The 18,706-nt window shown below is 45.4% G+C and overlaps 2 protein-coding genes across 2 annotated transcripts in view; one reads left to right on the forward strand and one right to left on the reverse strand.

Moving 5' to 3' along the window:
- The window catches only part of rnaset2 (ribonuclease T2), a 38,857-nt gene extending 37,970 nt beyond the window's left edge, over window positions 1-887 (reverse strand). Inside the window, exon 1 of the mRNA XM_041213763.1 lies at window positions 772-887. The gene's annotated coding sequence lies outside the window, so the exon portion shown is untranslated. The remainder of the gene's footprint in view (window positions 1-771) is intronic.
- A 1,095-nt stretch (window positions 888-1,982) lies between these two features.
- LOC121272663 (cytochrome c oxidase subunit 7A2, mitochondrial) lies at window positions 1,983-13,810 on the forward strand. The gene is made up of 4 exons (XM_041179371.1): window positions 1,983-2,107; window positions 4,828-4,917; window positions 12,478-12,562; window positions 13,584-13,810. The coding sequence occupies exons 1-4, from the start codon at window positions 2,078-2,080 to the stop codon at window positions 13,637-13,639; spliced, it is 261 nt and encodes an 86-aa protein (XP_041035305.1). The 5' UTR covers window positions 1,983-2,077; the 3' UTR covers window positions 13,640-13,810.
- Window positions 13,811-18,706: the final 4,896 nt, after the last annotated feature.

The raw sequence follows: 18,706 nt of genomic DNA on the forward strand, positions 1-18,706 counted from the left end.
GCGAGAACGATTCCAGGAATGAAAGGCTTAACATATGAGGAACATTTGAGGACTTTGGGTCAATACTCGATGGAGTTTAGAAGGATGAGGGGGATCTGATTGAAACTTACAGAATATTGAAAGGCCTGGCTAGAGTGGACGTGGGGAAGATGTTTCCATTAGTAGGAGAGACTAGGACCTGAGGGCACAGCCTCAGAGTAAAGGGAAGACCATTTAGAATGGAAATGAGGAAAAACTTCTTTAGCCAGAGAGTGGTGAATCTATGGAATTCATTGCCAGAAGGCCAAGGAGGCCAGGTCATTGAGTGTATTTAAGAATGAGATAGATAGGTGCTTCAATGGTAAGGGGATCAAAGGTTACGGGGAGAAGGCAGGAGAATGGGCTGAGAAACTTATCAGCCATGATTGAATGGTGGAGCAGACTCGATGGGCCAAATGGCCTAATTTCTGCTCCTATGTGTTATGGTCTTATAGTACTGACCCTGCAACAGTGCAAAACCCCTCAGTACTGACCGTCCGACAGTGTGGCGCTTCCTCAGTACTGATGCTCACAGTGAAGCACTCCCTCAGTACTGACCGTTCAAAGGTGCACTACTCCCTCTGTACTGACCATCTGACAATGCAGTACTTTCTCAATGTTGACCCTACAGTGTAGTGCTCCCTGAGTGCTAATGCTCAGACAGTGTGACACTCCTTCAATACTGATGCTCAGACAGTGCAGCACTCCCTCAGTACTGACCGTTCAACAGTGCAGCGCTCCCTCAGTACTGACCTTCTGACGGCGCAGCGCTCCCTTGCTGCCGACCTTCTGACGGCGCAGCGCTCCCTCGCTGTCGACCTTCTGACGGTGCAGCGCTCCCTCGCTGTCGACCTTCTGACGGCGCAGCGCTCCCTCGCTGTCGACCTTCTGACAGTGCAGCGCTCCCTCGCTGCCGACCTTCTGACGGCACAGTGCTCCCTCGCTGCTGACCCTCTCACAGTGCAGCACTCCCTCGCTGCTGACCCTCTCACAGTGCAGCACTCCCTCGCTGCTGACCCTCTCACAGTGCAGCACTCCCTCGCTGCTGACCCTCTCACAGTGCAGCACTCCCTCGCTGCTGACCCTCTCACAGTGCAGCACTCCCTCGCTGCTGACCCTCTCACAGTGCAGCACTCCCTCGCTGCTGACCCTCTCACAGTGCAGCACTCCCTCGCTGCTGACCCTCTCACAGTGCAGCACTCCCTCGCTGCTGACCCTCTCACAGTGCAGCACTCCCTCGCTGCTGACCCTCTCACAGTGCAGCACTCCCTCGCTGCTGACCCTCTCACAGTGCAGCACTCCCTCGCTGCTGACCCTCTCACAGTGCAGCACTCCCTCGCTGCTGACCCTCTCACAGTGCAGCACTCCCTCGCTGCTGACCCTCTCACAGTGCAGCACTCCCTCGCTGCTGACCCTCTCACAGTGCAGCACTCCCTCGCTGCTGACCCTCTCACAGTGCAGCACTCCCTCGCTGCTGACCCTCTCACAGTGCAGCACTCCCTCGCTGCTGACCCTCTCACAGTACAGCACTCCCTCGCTGCTGACCCTCTCACAGTGCAGCACTCCCTCGCTGCTGACCCTCTCACAGTGCAGCACTCCCTCGCTACTGACCCTCTGACAGTGCAACAAACGTTCAGCACTGATCCTCCGACAGTGCGGCACTCCCTCAGCACTGCAATGCAGTGCGGGCCTGTCTTTGGTGTTCAGCTTTTCGGAATAGGTGATGACCCACAAGTTTCTGATTCAGAGTTGAGAGTGTTCCCCTCTGAGGCCACGGAGACGGGCTTCGCAGTGATTTTTTTGGCCGCTCCGACTATCGCCGGGGTCACGTTCAGCTGGCGGCCCGCCCACTAGCGTCATCAGTGACGCTACGGCTCGGCCAATGGAGGGTGGGGGTGGTAGCGATTAGGACCACGTGGGTCTGCGACCGCGCCCCCGCCAATCACGACGGGAAGAATCCGTATGTGACGTCGACCGAAGCTTCCGGTCACATGTTTCACACCCGGTAGAGGCGGTGCATTGTGGTCCGGCGTTTGTCCTTGAGGGAAGTTGGAGCGATATGAGCGGCCTGGGAGTGCGGGGCCTGCGGGTGAGGGGGATGTGAGACCCGTTGGGGAGGGTGGGGTAGGGAAAAAGAGAGACGCCCCGTTTGGGTGGGGGTGGGGGTGGGGGTGGGGATAGAGATAGAGATAGAGGAAGAGGAGGAGGAGGAAGATGCTGCCCGGCTTCCATCCTTTGGCCTTGGCCACTGGTCCTGTCCAAGAGGCTGGATCCCCAGGGAGGCTGCTGCGGGGGCGGTGAGGCCGGGCAATAACGGCCGCTGCCTCCTTCCCCCCTCCCCCATTGCCGAAGGGCAGCTTTAGGCCGAAAGTAAATGATAGAAGCTGGCACGCAGCCTGTAAATATAGACTGAGATCACATGATAGATAAATATTCCGGAGGGAGAGGTTCATCAATAATTTATATATCGATGCAGCACCAAGTTAGGTCATTCGGCCCTTTATGCCTGTGCGTGCTCTTTAGAAGAGCAGCTCCATTATTTCCTGCACCCTATTTCCCCATAGCCCTGGATATGTTTCCTTTTCAAGCATTTACCCAACAAGCCTCTTGAACGTTATCATTGAATCTACTTCCTTTCAGACACTGCATTCCATATCCAAACAATTTGCCTCTTGACTCTTCTTCAGTTGCCAAACACCTTTAATCTGTGCCCTTTGGTTTATAAGCCTCTTTTAACTGGAAGTTTGTTGTGGCACAGCTTTTCATGATTTTGAACATATTTAGCAAGTCTTCTTTCCTGTGCTTGAAGGGCAACAATCCCAGCATGTCTGGTGTACCAATGTAACTGAAGGCCTGCGCCCCAGCACCTCTTTTTTGCACAAATCTTGCACCCTCCCTAAGGCCTTGACATCCTTGAAATGTTCAGCCCAGAGCTGAACACGCTGTCCCAGCTGAGTCCGGACCACTAATTTGTAAAAAATTTAGCGTGACATCTTTGGCTGTGTAGAAAACCGAGGATCCTGTCTGCTTTTTTAACAGCCTGTCAAAAATTTATGTATGTACACTCGCGGGTGTCTCTGCTCCTGCATCCGCTTTTAAGTTGTACCATTTAATTTATCTTGCCTCTCGTTTCTTTCTACTTCATGTTTTGCTGTATTATATTTTATCTGCCATGTGTCTGTCCATTTCACCACTGTGCCTGTGTCCGACACATGACATCTGTTACTATCCTCCATTCTGTTTACTACATTTGGGTTTTGATTTATCTGCAAGATTTGAAATTGTGCTCAAGCCCAGATTATATCTGTATATTTGACATGGCTCTATAAGTGTTAGTGCATCTATATACCTGGATGTATATCTCCAGTATAAGTAAATGCAACATATGATATCAAAGTACCAGATAATATAACTGATCTCCATTGCCATGGAATGATATACATACATCGGAAACAGTTCAGAGAACGTTCACTAGGCTGATTCCTAAGATGAAGGTGTCTTATGAGGAAAGGTTGAGACTATACCCATTGGAGTTTAGAAGAATGAGAAGTTAGATGCTGAGAAGATATTTCTCCTTGTGGGGGAATCTAGAACTAGGGGAACACAGTTTCAAAATAAGAAGTCTTTTGAGATGAGGAGTTTCTTCTCTGAGGGTTGTTAATCTTTGGAATTCTCTGCCAGAGAGCAGCAGTGGAGCTTGGGTGATTAAATATATTCAAGACTGAGTTAGACAGATTTTTGATCAACAAGGGAGTAGAGGGTTATGGGAGACGGGTAGGAAAGTGAGGTCAAGACCACAATCGTATCAGCCATGATCTTATTGACTGTCAAAACTGACTCGATGGGCCGAATGGCCTACTCCTGCTACTTACCTTTGGGACTTATATAACTAATCTTATAATTATGTTCTGATATTAATTTTCATATATCTATGCATTTGATTATGTTCCATTAGTTAATATCTTGGTATAAAGACAACATCTAAGCACATAGATATCGAAAATATTTATCATTTCAATATCTGGAATGTGGAAATGTGAACTTGAGAAGTGCTTTCACTTTATTTCCTCTTTTTTTTCTGAGCTTTTGGGTTTGGGAATATGAGCCTGTGGGCTGATGGACTGTTTGTGGCTGGTCAGTCAGCATTGGGAAGAAGGGCCCGTACCCAGAGTGCTGCCATTTCCATTTTCCTGACCCGATGTTGTCTAACTCAGTGTGTTTCCAATTCTTTCCTCTTCCCGTTTCAGATTTCCAGTGCCTGCAGCTTTTTAATTTTCTTTTTGTCGGTTTGGTCATCATAGCTGGTCTTGGCCATGTCTCCAAATAACCATGTCTGGCATGCTCTGTGGCCCTTGCTGAAGCTAAGTATATGTGTGCTGCTAAAAGCCCTTGTTCTGTGGTCCAGTGTGGACTGTTCTGGGTATCTGTCTTGGAGCCATTCAGCTAACCATGTGTGCTGGAATTTTGGAGATTAATTTTCAAACTTGCCTTTGGTACATCACTCAATAAAATGCACAAATAGCTACATTAATTTGCCACTCGCCTCACTTGCTGTTTATTGGACTTTGTTAGGGCTTGTTACCTACATGACTGACTGCAGTCCAAAAGTAATCAGTTGGTAGTGAAGTGCTCTGAGATGCACCAAGGAGTGCAAAAGTGACAATTAAATGCCAGTTCATCATTTGTGTGTCGAATGGTGCTTTCCTTCACACTCAGCTAGTTATATATTGTCCATTTGGGAAGTTATATTTCAATGTTCCTTTGTTTCTCTCCTTCGCACCCCCTTGACCCAATCACCCCTACCCCCAGGCTTTTCAGCAGCTTTCACAGCGAACCTTCAGCACTGCAGTCCGCAGGCGAGTGGAGAATAGGGTTCCTGAGAAGCAGAAGATATTCCAGGTGAGTGACCTGTATGTTCCCGGGTGGGCTACTTCAGGCATCTGAGCTCTGCATAGAGCTTTTTGACACTCATTGCTGCTGCTGATATCTTGCATTTTAAATGCGTTCACAGATGTGTGCAGTTAATGCAGGTCATCTGAGTGCAACTGAAACAGCGAGCATTTAATCATTTTTCCGATTATTTTGTATGCTAAATGTGGAAACTGAAGTTGATTCCTGCTTCAAGTGCCATTAAATAGGAATTGCTAAACAAGAAAAGACTCGATCTATCTAGTTTGCCTTCTGCCATCCTGGTAGCCACATGACAACAGTAAGTGTTATTAACTAATCTTGGTAATCAATATCTATCATTTAGTCCAAAACAGGCCTAGGCGTGAGGTCAGGAAAACCCAAAAGGTGTAGAGCTTTGAGACTTTTGTCCAAAGTCCTGCCAAGCATGCTGAACTTACCACATCATGCCTTGTTACTGACATACTGTATCTCAAAATGTGAGTAAAGTACTCAATTCTTGCCAATAATTGCAATACAGTTTCAGACAGCTGTGATGGGGAATGTGACCTCCCTTTGCTGTACATCAACTGCAGGTCTTAGATTTCTTTGCCCCATGTTTAAACAGAATAAGTGCCACAGTAAGATCTGTAGATTTGGACATGATTTTAGTCATTTCATAGTCAGCAGAAGCTAATAAGACTGTTCATCAGATCTGCAGGATTCAAACAGTGGCCACTGTTGTGCTTTAAGTTAACAATTCTGAAACTCAGAAATATTTGCTTTTCATTTAAAAAATACTAGAGGGCAATCTTAAAAAAGGATGAAATTGACTTTGAGATAGCTAAAACATTCTATAATAAAGCGTAAACCATCCCTTACTGTATATACAGGCTCATCCAACATGGGAAGTAGATTGGATTCAGGCTGGGTTAACTGTCAACTTCCATAAGGATTAATGTAAATTGGGAAATTCACTGGATAAACTTTATCAATCTTTACAGACAGTGTTGCACTCAAATACTATTGAACTTTAATCTGAGTAATTTTAACGTGTATATGTGCTCTTTAAAATTTTAGCTTTATTTTCAAGGCATCTGTACTTTTTCCAAAGTGAATTCTTGATTTTTTTTTCCCTTTTTGAAGAAATGAGTTGAAGTTTTGAGCTTCCAACAGACAAATTGTTGGCTGCAGATATGGTCAGTAGTTACCATGCGAATTTGTTTTGTGTTCAAGCTTTGCTTACAGGCTGCATGCCAATAAATAGCATTGTTGGCTGACTAAGCGAATTACCAGCAAGGTGCACTTCAAACATAACCAAGTCAATTGCTCGTATTCTTCAGCTAAAGAATGCTAGCCAAAGTCTCCTAGGGTGTTGCTTGAGCTAGTCTTTTGTGAACAATGCACTACCAGCAAATAATTGAGTTGCCCTCGTGCTCTGTATTTTTAATGACTAGAATATCTCATATGGTTAATTCTGAGCATTGACCGACCCATCTTTGGGTATTTCTGCGGACTCTTAGGCAGTAGTTTGCACGTTTCCACATTGCAGCCCCCTCACGGGTCGATAACATTTTATGTACCAGCACAGTCCATTAACCCTCCCTGCACTGTTTTCCCGATTGTTGTCTCTGCTGGAAGAATGTGTGTGTGTGTGTTGGATAAGAGTAGGGCCAGGTTTGCCTTTGATGAATGAAGCAGCTTGCTGATCTTCACCCAGAATAGGCATCTGCTTGAGCCATTGACTCTCAATGGGAGTGTACCTGAGCATGAGCTGCTGCATTCTGCAGAGCAATAACACCCTTCATTTATATAGTGCCTTTAACATAGCAAAACTCCCCAAAGTGTTTCACAGGAACGGAGAGAATTGGCATTGAGCCACAAAGGGGGATATTAGGGCAGCTGACTGAAAACTTGATTTAAAAAGCAGCAGTTTACCATAGTCAACTTAGTTTCCTGGATTTATCCTGGGCTGTAGATCGGTAAAAGGCAGCTTGTAGGACATGGTAGGGGAGGATTTTGTAGGACAGATGGGGGCTGCTCGTCCCAATGTGATAACCTGGTGGAGTGGGTCATCACCCTTTATAGATCCTACTTTTTGTAGTTAAAAACAATGGGATGAAAATCAGGCCAGGTCTATCATGGCTAGGTGAACTGTTCTTCCAGGGTAATACCCAGACAGCGAAGTTGAAAATCTGCCCCACCTGACCCTCCCTTATCTTTTTAGTTCTGCATTTGCGATTTTTGCCTCTGCTGCCCTAAAGGTTTGAAAGCAGGCCAAGACTGTCTCCTCTTTGGATTTTACAGCTGAAGCATTTTCTGCAGTTCTTTCCATACCATCTAAGTCATGTCAAGTTCAACTGGGAAATCAGTGGCTAGCGGGAAGTGCAGTCACTTGAACAACACTTGTGGGAAGTTGTGTAATGTCAATGACACAATGATTGCAGTGTTTGTGTTTATTAATAAGCAGAGGAACTTCTCAGTCACTGCTTGAACTGAGGGCTCAAATCTTGCAAAATGGGCTAGAAAATGTCTGTCTTCTGACCGAGCTTGTATGCAAAAGTTTTAAAACTATGCTGAGAGGTGACTCCAGAGAGTGGAAAAATGGATGATTCCTCATCCACAAACTTCTTAATTATTCATTCATGGGATGTGAGCATCTCTGGCAAACCCATCACTTATTGTGGTGTGGGATGAAGCCTCATTAATTGGATTGTAAAGGTGGCCCTTGCCCTCAGACTTTCCTGATTCTGGGGTACCTCGAGTTTGCGAACCCAGTAAACCCAGCTCACAAAACCCTGTATAACATAAGTGCAGATTACTTTTCCCTTCCATAGTTTCTCCTCACACTGGTTCTTGTATATATACCCTAGCCTTTCCCCAGTTCGTATCAGCTGCTCTTAATCATAACCGGAGCATGCACTCAATTGTCACAGCATTGACAAGGATGAAGGGGAGGACCAACAAATCAGTGTAATGACAGCTCAGGAGAATCGATGAAGCAGAGTCACCATTCTCTGGAGCCTTATCACATGGCAGCTTGAAAAGCCAAGGTTGCCATCTATTCTGTGGCCTCTGATATGGAGTGAATGGAAGCTGTTCATCCAGAGAAGGATCTGAGCGAGCAGTAATTTGCTAGATGCTCGATGGTTTGGACAGTGCATTGCTAGTTGCATCAGCCTAGTCTTCACCTTCCAGTTAGGTGCAATGACACCATTCTCCAAGGCAATGGGAGCATATAAACAATGTGATTGCAGAATTTAAGGGGAAGTTAGAAAACTCCTTTACTCAGTTGGGTTAGAATGTTGAATTCTGTTCTACAGAATAGAGTCCAGGGATTCTTTCTAAAAGGGAATCAGTTACTGGAGGGCGAGGTGTTAAAGGCTATGGGAAGTGGGCAGAGAGTGGAATTAGTCAGGGTGGGATATTAAAAGGTTAATACAAAAGCAAAATACTGCAGACACTGGAAATCTGAAATTAAAAACAGGATGCTGGAAATAGCTGATCGGGCAGCATCTGTGGAATGGGAAACAGAGTTAGCATTTCAGGACAAGGTGACCTTTGATCAGAATACACTTTGCAGTTCACAGTTCTGATGAAAGGTCACCTTGACCTGAAACGTTAACTCTCTTTCTCTCCGCAGATGCTGCCCGACCAACTGAGCATTTCCAGCATTTTTTGTTTTAATTTGTGACGTTGAAGGGTATGAGAAGCGATCCAGGAGTTTGGGATTAGACTTGAGTAACTTGTGGAGAAAAAAAAAAATCACTGCTGCAAGCTGGAGGGGCTGAATGGCCTGTTCCAGCCATGCAACATGTTGACTCTATTGATTTTATGTAGGAGTTTGAGGTGAGAGATGAGAACATGATGGTCTTGTCAGGTAATGGGCTTTGTCTTGCACTCTGGCCAGGAGAAATACAAGGGAGCATTATTCAACTCCACGGTGAACTTTGTTTTTATTGAGTCAAGGGTTTAAAGGAAGCATCAGTGGTGCCTGTTCAGTTTCAGATTTCAAAGCTCATGCAGCTCACACACCTTGTTTTAAGAATGAGTTGTTTTTAAGCTATTTTATGGCTGTGAGTTGGCCTTTATAGTGCTAGACTTCAGGAGTAAAGGGCAAGGGATATCTTTTGAGAGACGAGTCTTTGAAAATGCAGTAAGTGTAGCGTTTTAGAGTGCACCATTAAAGTACCTTGCAGAGACACAGGACATGCTGCCACATTTGTTGCACACTACCATGCTGAGCTGAGTTGCCTGACAACTTGCAGAAACAGACCACATTTAGTGTAATATCTTAGGTGATCCTTTGATTGTAGCCAGCACAATGCCTTGGTGTCACTCTGAGGGACAGGAGGTCATTCAGCCCCCTGAGCTTGTTCCACCTTTCAATCAGATGGTGGCTGATCTGTATCTCAACTCCACTTGCCAATCATTACACCTTATCCCTTACCCATCTAAAATATATCAGTTTCGTTCTTGAAGTCCCCTGTTGTCTGGCCCACCACCAGTGTCGACAGCCTTTTAGGGGGCAGAGTTCCAGACTTTCACCACTCTGTGAAATAGTGCTTCAAGTTTCACTCCTAAATGGCCTAGCTCAAAATTTAAAGTTATGCCCTCCTTGCTAAGGTACATGGACCAAATGAGATGCATCCAAGGGTACGAAGGGAATTGGGAGTGGAAATTGCAGGGGCACGAGTGATAATCTTCCAGTCTTCCTTAGACACGGGAGGTGCCAAATGACTGGAGAACTGTGAATGTTACATCCTTGTTCAAAAAGGGGTGCAAGAATAAAGCTGGCAACTACAGGCCAGTCAGTCTGACTTCAGTGGTAGGGAAACTTCTGGAAACTATAATATGGGATAAAATCAGTAATCACTTAGACAAGTGCAGGATAATTAAGGAAAGCCAGCTTGGATTCATCAAGGGGAAATCATGTTTAACTAACTTGCTGGAGTTTTTTGAGGAAGTAACAGAAGATTGATTAAAGGAAATGCTGTTGATGTGGTGTATATGGAGTTTCAAAAGGCTTTGATAAAGTGCCACACAACAGACTTGTGAGCAAAATTCTAGGTCATGGTATAAAAGGGAGAGTAAGCATTTGGATAAGAAAAAAGCAAAATACTGCGGATGCTGGAAATCTTAAACAAAAGTAAAAATAGCTGGAAAAACTCAGCATGCCTGACAGCATCTGCAGAGAGGAACACAGTTAATGTTTCGCGTTCTGATAAAGAGTCAGACGCGAAACATTAACTGTCTTCCTCTCCACAGATGCTGTCAGACCTGCTGAGTTTTTCCAGCTATTTTTATTTTTGTTTCACTTGGACAAGAAATTGGCTGAGTGACGGGAAACAGAGTAGTGATAAATGACTTTTTCAGATGGGAGGAAGGTTTGTAGTTGAGTTGCCAGGGTCAGTGTTGGGACTCTTGCTCTTCATGATATATATTAATGACCCAGACTGGTGTGCAGGGCATGATTTCAAAATTTGCAGATGATACAAAGATTGGAAATGTCAACTGTGATGGGGATAGTCTTGAATTTCGAAAGGACATAGACATGGTAGAGAGACAAGTGGCAGATGAAGTTCAATGCAGGGAACTGAGGTGATTTGTTTTGGCAGGAAAGTATGGTGAGACAGTATAAAATAAAGGGAGAGCCTCTAAAGGAGGTGCAGAAACAGAGGGACCTCGGTGTATACGTACATAGGTCATTGAAGATGACAGAGCATTTTGAGAGAGCAGTTAATAAAGCATATAGTATCTTAGGCTTTATTAATGGGGCATTGAGTACAAGAGTAAGGAGGTCATCTTGCACTTGTATAAGACCCTAGTTAGACCTCATCTGGCATACTGTGTCCAGTTCTGGGTGCCATACTTGAGGAAGGATGTGAAGGCATTGGAGAGAGCACAGAGGAGATTCACAAGAATGATTCCAGAGACAAAGAACTGTAGCTATGAGGATAGATTGGAGAGGTTGGGACTGTTTTCCTTGGAGAAAAGAAGGCTGAGAGGAGACTTGCTAGAGGTATTCAAGATCCTGAGGGGTTTGGACAGGGTAAATAGTGAGAAACTGTTCCCACTCAAGAGAATATCAAGAACTAGAGGGTACAGATTCATAATAACTGGTAAAAGGAGTAACTGTGATGTGAGGAAAACATTTTTCACCCAGAGGGTGGTTGGAGTCTGGAACAAACTTCCTGAGAGGGTGGTGGAGGCAGGTTATATTGAGGTATTCAAAAGGGAATTGGATTGCTACCTGTAAAGAGAATGTGCAAGGTTACAAGGATAAGGTAGGGGGAGGCTAGGTGAGAGCCAGTGCAGACTCAATGGGCTGAATAGCCTCCTGCACTGATAAGATACTGTGATCCCTATTCCCCCCCATCAGAAGAAAGTTTTTCCAAATCTACCCTGTCAAATCCCTTTCGATTTTAAGCACATCGATCAGATCATCCTTCTAAACTCAAGGGGATACAAACCAAGTTTATGCAGCCTGTCCTCTGAATTTAACCCTTAAAGCCTCGGAATTACTCTGAGTCTGCATGGCACAACCTCCAAGGTCAACTTACCCTTCCTGCAGTGCAGGGCCCAAAACTGAATGCAGTGCTCCAGATGTGCTCTAACAAGAGCTCTATACAACTGTAACTTATCAACCATCCCTTTGTATACCAGCCCTCTTGAAATGAAGTCCCATTAGCTTTTTTATTGCTTTATATATCTGTGCTTTTTGTAATTTCTGTATGGACACACGCTCCACAGCTGCTTGTTTCTCCCCATTACAAAGATACATGACTTTGGTTCCTTGCCTGAGTGTTTGCTCAGCTATGCTGTTGGTTTGAGCAGAGACTGGACCTTACTCCACACTCCTCCTCCTCTTGGGAAATGGAGCTGCAGAGCTCTCCTCGCCGCACCTAGTGGCTCGGTCCCAATAGCAAATGTCTGAGAGTGAGATATGGGTTTCTTTGTCTCAGTGAGGTAATACAGATCAGGCAGCTTTAAATCTAGTTTTCTGTGCACTGTGACATTAATTGCATTACCTGACTGACAGTCTCAGCAATATGTAGTCATGGGATCTCTACAACAGTGAATGGTACTGAAAATATAACCTGCCTGACTCAGGATGTAAGTGACTTGTGCTCTGAAGTGTGTGTGAAACAGAAGAAGCCTTGTGATTTGGAAGGGATGGCGCCCCAGAGATTGGAATTAGTCGCTGATATGATTCATGTGCCTTTTGCCCCATATTCCCCCACTTCTCCAAACCTGCCATCTCTGCTCCACCTTGCCCTGAACTTGGCTCCACTGTGACTTCTCCTGCCCTTCCCACCCCGCTCTGCTATGCAGTGTGGGCAGGCGGTCCCTTCTCCTGTCCCGTTTACACAAACAGCTGGTTTTTCACCTTATTCTCTCTGAACTCTGGTGTACCTGCTGTACCATGGAAACCTGTGTGTCAGGAATTTGGGTCAGTATCTCGATCACAGACAGCAGCTGTAGGTTTGGCTTGTTCGGGCTGCTTTCCTAATGCAGGTATTGGCAAAGCACAGCTGGGACTGCACTTTCAGTGACTCCATTTTGTTTTAGGAGGACAATGGGATGCCGATTCACTTAAAAGGCGGTGTGATGGATGCTGTGCTCTACAGGCTAACCATGGGCCTCACTGTTGCGGGTAAGGGGTACTTGGTACTCATTTTGAAACATACTGATCTCCCTCAGCATGTCCTAGTCAGTAAAGGCATTGGCTCCTATCCAGTAGCCCACCCTGGGATTTGAAAGGATGTGGGCATCAGGTAAGAAGAGCAATGGGCATGACTGTGAACTCCCAACACCGCCTCCTTGCCCCCAAGGGCCGAACGACCAGCCAGCTCTCATTGTCTCAGTTCAAGCATGAAGCATAACCCACTCTCTAAGGTACAAGAGGAATCCCAAAACCCTCGTGGCCCGGTAATAGTCGGCATTAGAAGAGGAGGAGATTCCATTTGTGATGAGATTTAAGTCTATGTAAAAATACAAATTCTGCATAAGTTAGCCGCTGCAACATGAGACTCGGGTCCCTGCTAACCAGGACCTGGTGAGCTCATCCAAGGTGCATAGAGCCTAGTATAGAGTCAATTCCCTGTGCAGCTGCAGGTTAACACGCAGGCAGATGATGGGGAAAGCTTGCTGGTTAGAATTGCTTCTGGAACCAGTGTGTCAGAAAACAGATGTAGGGGGATAAAATAAAGCATGTGGTGCATTGGAGCCCCCCTAAGTTTGAGGGTGGAAATCATTCGCGCCAGGAGCCCCTAGGCCATCGACCTTTTGGATTGTGGCCCCCAACTCATGGGAACCACGATTTGCTTCACAGGAGAGTTGGGAATGGGGTGGTGGGGCGGGAGTGGGGGGGTGGGGGGTTGGTGGTGGTAGTGGAATGCTGTTCCATGGGCTGCTCTTGTGTAGAATCCAGTGCTCAAACTGGGAGCAGGACTGGTAGTGACCTGAGACCAATGGTCGGGTTTGATGGGTGGCAGAGAAATTGGGGGTTGGGAAAGAAGGGGAAATGTCAACAATACCCAACATAAAAGCAGAGATGGAGGAAAACGTTCTATGCATTTGGTAAATTGACTTGTGTTTGTGCTGGAAAAGCCTACAGTATTGCTGATTTTTTTAAGTGCTCATATGTGATCACAGAATTTTTTTCTCGTTTTCAGGTGCAGCCTATGTTGTGTACGAACTCGTCACAATTGCCCTGCCCAAGAAGAAGTAGCGTCAGCTCTTGGACATGCCTAACTCTTCGTTTTATTCCACAACCCTGTCCAACTGTTCAACTGTAAATTATCAGGGACCCACCCTTTCGAATGACAGTTCACGCTTATGGGAACAGTCATTTATTTGATGATAAGGCTTACATAACTAAAATAAAATGATTTATCACGTGCTTGTGCCTTCTGTCACGTGGGTTTGTTTGAGCTTTTTGGGGTGATTTGGGTGTTTGGCAGCGACAAGGGCTCACCTTGCCTTGTGTACGCAAAGGCTCCAGGCTCACTTTCTAATGTAAATTGCACATATATAAATAAGTCAAATTTTATGGCTGCCTGCAATTTGCATGAGATATGTGGCTGGAACTGGACCCATGAGTTGTCGGCAGTGGGCATTTTGATCAACCGCTCAAAACTTGCTTAGCTTTGTGAACAGCTGTCTTGGACAAGCGGTGGGAGGCTGTATAAAGGGTGACAGGTGAAGTCAGCCAACCTCCGGAGGTCCCTAGCATCACAGATGCCAATCTTCAGCCAATTCGATTCACTCCACAATGATATCAAGAAATGGCTGAAGGCACTGGATACTGCAAAGGCTATGGGTCTTGACAATATTCTGGCAATAGTACTGAAGATTTGTGCCCTAGAACTTGCTGCACCCCTAGCCAAGCTGTTCCAGTACAGATACAATACTGGCATCTACCCGGCAATGTGGAAAATTGCTCAGGTATGTCCTGTACACAAAGCAGGACCATTCCAACCCAGTAAATTACTGCCCCATCAGTCCACTCTTGATTATCAGTAAAACGATGGAAGGGGTCACCAACAGTGCTATCAAGCAGCACTTGCTTAGCAATAACCTGCTCGCTTTGGGTTCCACCAGGGCCACTCAGCTCCTGACTTCATTGCAGCCTTGGTTCAAACATGGACAAAAGACCTGAACCCCAGAGGTGAAGTGAAAGTGACTGGCCTTGACATCACGGTAGCATTTGACCAGGTGTGGTGTCAAAGAACCTTAGAAAAATGAGTCAATGAGAATTGGGGAAAACTATCCACTGGTTGAAGTCACACCTAGTACAAAGGAAAATGGTTGTTGTTGGAGGTCAATCATTTCAGTTTGAGAACATCACCGCAGGAGTTCCTCAGGGTAGTGTCCTAGGCCCAACTATCTTCAGCTGCTTCATCAATGACCTTCCCTCCACCATAAGGTCTGAAGTGGGGATTTTCGCTGGTGATTGTACAATGTTCAACATTAGCGACTACTCAGATACTGAAGCACTACTTTTCAAAATGCAACATTTATTGCCCATCTCTAATTGCCCTTGAGAAGGTGGTGGTGAGCTGCCGCCTTGAACCGCTGCAGTCCATGTGGCGTAGGTACACCCACAGTGCTGTTAGGAAGGGAGTTTAGGCTGACAAGTGGCAAGTAACATTCGCGCCACACAAATGCAGGGCAATGACCATCTCCAACAAGAGAGAATCTAACCATTGCTCCTTGACATTCAAAGGTATTACCGTCACTGAATCCCCCCACTATCAACATATAAATACTGTGGCTACAAGAGAGGTTAGAGGCTAGGAATCCTGCGGCAAGTAACTCACCTAATTCCCCAAAGCCTCTTCACCTACAAGGCACAAGTCTGGAGTATGATGGAATACTCCCTGCTTGCCTGGATGAGTGCAGCTTCCAGAAAACTGAAGAAGCTTGACACCATCCAGGACAAAGCAGCCTGCTTGATTGGCACCCCATTTACAAATATTCACTCCCTCCACCACTGACGCACGGTAGCAGCAGTTTGTACCAGCTGTAGGATGCACCACTAGAACTCAAACAAGGCTCTTTACCATCTTCCAAACCCATGGTCATTACCATCTGGAAGGACAAGGGCAGCAGATACATGGGAACAACACCAACTGGAAGTTCCCCACCAAGCCATTCACCATCCTGACATGGAAATATATCGCCGTCCCTTCATTGTCGCTGGTCAAGATCCTGGAACTCCCTTCCTAACAGCACTGTGGGTGTACCTACACCACATGGACTGCAGCGGTTCAAGAAGGCAGCTCACCACCACCTTCTCAAAAGGCAACTAGAGATGGGCAATAAATGCTGGGCCCAGCCAGTGATGCCCACATCCCATGAAGGAATAAAAAAAATTGCTGAGACCCAAGTTAATTCTCAGCCTGTTACCCACAGAATGAACATCAAACCCCACTGATCTGTTTCACTGCACTTACTGGATTTTAAACATGACAGCAGGAGAGTGTGCACTGCACGTCCTGCCTGGAAACGAAACACCCGTTGCCAACGATCACTAACATCAGGGCGGGAACGTTACCTTTTTATTACTTCTCTGCCGTCTTGCACACTCCCAGCATAGAGAGAAGCATAACTTCATGAAAGGTGCTTCCACTGAATGCCAGGAGGAACTGCAGCAGAATTATTACTGCATAAGGGGGGATTTTTAAAAACCATTTCATCTTGGAAAGAAGCTGATTTGGCCAACCTCTTGAAACATCCTTGTGGACCTCTGGTTGGGAATCCCTGTGGTAGATGATGGGATGAAGGAATGTAGAAATAGTAATCGGTTGTTAGGTTCCTTATGCCAGCTTAGCTCATGGCTGATTTGAATCTTAACTCCAACTACCTGCCTCCACCATAGTTCCATAACCCTGTGCCTAAGAAAAATTCTTTAATCTGTGTTTGGATATTCCTCAATTGAGCTGCTGAGGCTTGTGGTAAAGTGAAGTGTCATGTACCTTTAAGAGAATGTAGTTAATTAATCATGGGACTGCATTGACCAATCACGACACAGCATGGGCTCCTTGGGTAACTGGGAAGCCTAGAGCTGGAGGTAATTGAAGAAGCACACATGGTGTTAGTGCTCTGTTCTTAGTTCCAATAAACCACCAGTGTTTGTTCAGTTAATCAGTCTCTCTGCCTATATTGTTTCAAGCACCAACTAATGTGTTAATATCAAGGGCACAGTTAGCGTTTGTCGGACAAAGCGAATCTGATAACCAAGAACATAAAAAGACAGATACGGTTTTGTGCTCCTTGGTCTGGCCTTGCTTGAAGGGAAGATGGCTGCAGATTGGACAACTTGGGGAGGTCAGTGCTACAGGCCCAATTTGCAGTTCCCCATCCCTCACCCTTATTCCTAAATCATTAAAGTGAATAATTGGAAAATTATGAGTCCTCACCTTCAGGCCCCATCTCCTGTCCCACTGAATGAGGCTCCATGCCTCAACCAATGGACTTCTAAAAGAGCCACATAACAGGCATGCCAGCAAAGCTGAAGTCGATAGAATGAAAGGGCCAGTGATAGCCTGAATGTGAAGTTGGCCGAGCAACAGGAAATAGAGTAATGGTGAACGGTTGTTTTCCTGACTGAAGGAAGGTAAACAATGCTTTTCTCCAAGGCAGTTAAAAGGGGTGTACGCAAGCAAATCGTCAAAGGTGGCAGAGCAGGTTGAGAAAGCAGCTAAAAAGGGGACATGGGATTCTGGACTTTATAAATAGTGACAGAGTACAAAAACAAGGAAATTATGGTGAACCTTTTTTTATTAGCGAGTGGCTAGGTTCTGAAATGGACTGCCTGAAAGGGTTGGGGAGGCAGATTCAATCTTAGCCTTCAAAAGGGAATTGGATAGGCACCTGAAGGGGGAAGAAAAGATTGCAGGGTTAAGGGGAAAGGGTGTAGGACTAGCTGAATTTCTCTTGCACAGAGTCGGCACAGGCTAAATGATCTCCTTCCGTGCTGTAACCATTCTATGATTCTATAACTGTAACCTCTGCTTCCCCATTGAAAGTAATTTCCTCTTGCCTTCTGAAAAGAGAAACCTCGGCCAAATGTTCCCTTTTTCTCAGTTTATTGAGGCAAAAGTATTACTTCATGCAATCTGGACTAAAAAGCTATCAATAAACCTATATACAAACATTTTTGAGCAAACACTCCAATATATTTACTGTCAATAAATCATTGGTCCTGTCCACTCTTAGGAATGGTTGTACCATTAATCATTCTTATCTCGTGCACTGTCTTTGTCACTCTTCCTGATCAATAGCTGATAAGCTTTCTTGCCAAATAAAATATTTGTATGTGGAGTTTACCCTGTGGTGGCAGGCTGCCTCCCACTGCACAAGAAACTTTGCTCCTCTTCATGAAAATCTGATTGAATGGATACATAGAACTACTTTCAAAACGCTTTAATTGTTAGTCTTGGCTTAGTGCTAGCAGTCTTGCCTCTGAGACAGGGTTTTGGGGGCAGAATGAGACTTGAGTCCATAGCTCTGCGCAAGACTGAGGGAATGTTGGAGGTTTGGCTCTCTGAGGTAGACGGAAATGATTCCACAACATTGCAAAAAAAACCCCAGAATATCTGGTCATTTTCTCATTGCCGATCGTGGGACCTTGCTGTGTGCAATTTGGCTGCTGTGTTTCTAATGTTACAAGTTGAATGGCAAGTGCACTTCAAAAAGCATTTAATGGGCTGTGAAGTGCTTTGAAATGCCCTGGGTTCTTTCTTTGTTGAATTATGTACAGGCACCCTAATGGTAGCTAGACTTTCATGGCAAAAAGTGTAATATGAAATGAAAATACTTCGTGAATCAGGGGTTATTTTTAATCTCAATCATAAAGTTGCTGCAGAACTAACCTAGAACTGAGAAATTTCATAAGTGCGTGCTCAGAAAGTGTAGTTCAAGTGTATTACCTGCAGATGGCAGTACTTGTACACAGTTGCCTCCTGTTATAATGGCTTTACTGGCTGACATGGACTGGTGTACTTAAACTGACGAGTTCAGTATTATTCTAAACAAAAACAGAATTACCTGGAAAAACTTAGCAGGTCTGGCAGCATCGGCGGAGAAGAAAAGAGTTGACGTTTCGAGTCCTCATGACCCTTCGACAGAACTCAGTTCTGTCGAAGGGTCATGAGGACTCGAAACGTCAACTCTTTTCTTCTCCGCCGATGCTGCCAGACCTGCTGAGTTTTTCCAGGTAATTCTGTTTTTGTTTTGGATTTCCAGCATCCGCAGTTTTTTTGTTTTTATCTCAGTATTATTCTACTGGGAT

This window comes from Carcharodon carcharias, chromosome 2 (assembly GCF_017639515.1).
Source record: "Carcharodon carcharias isolate sCarCar2 chromosome 2, sCarCar2.pri, whole genome shotgun sequence".
NCBI classification, from domain to species: Eukaryota; Metazoa; Chordata; class Chondrichthyes; order Lamniformes; family Lamnidae; genus Carcharodon; species Carcharodon carcharias.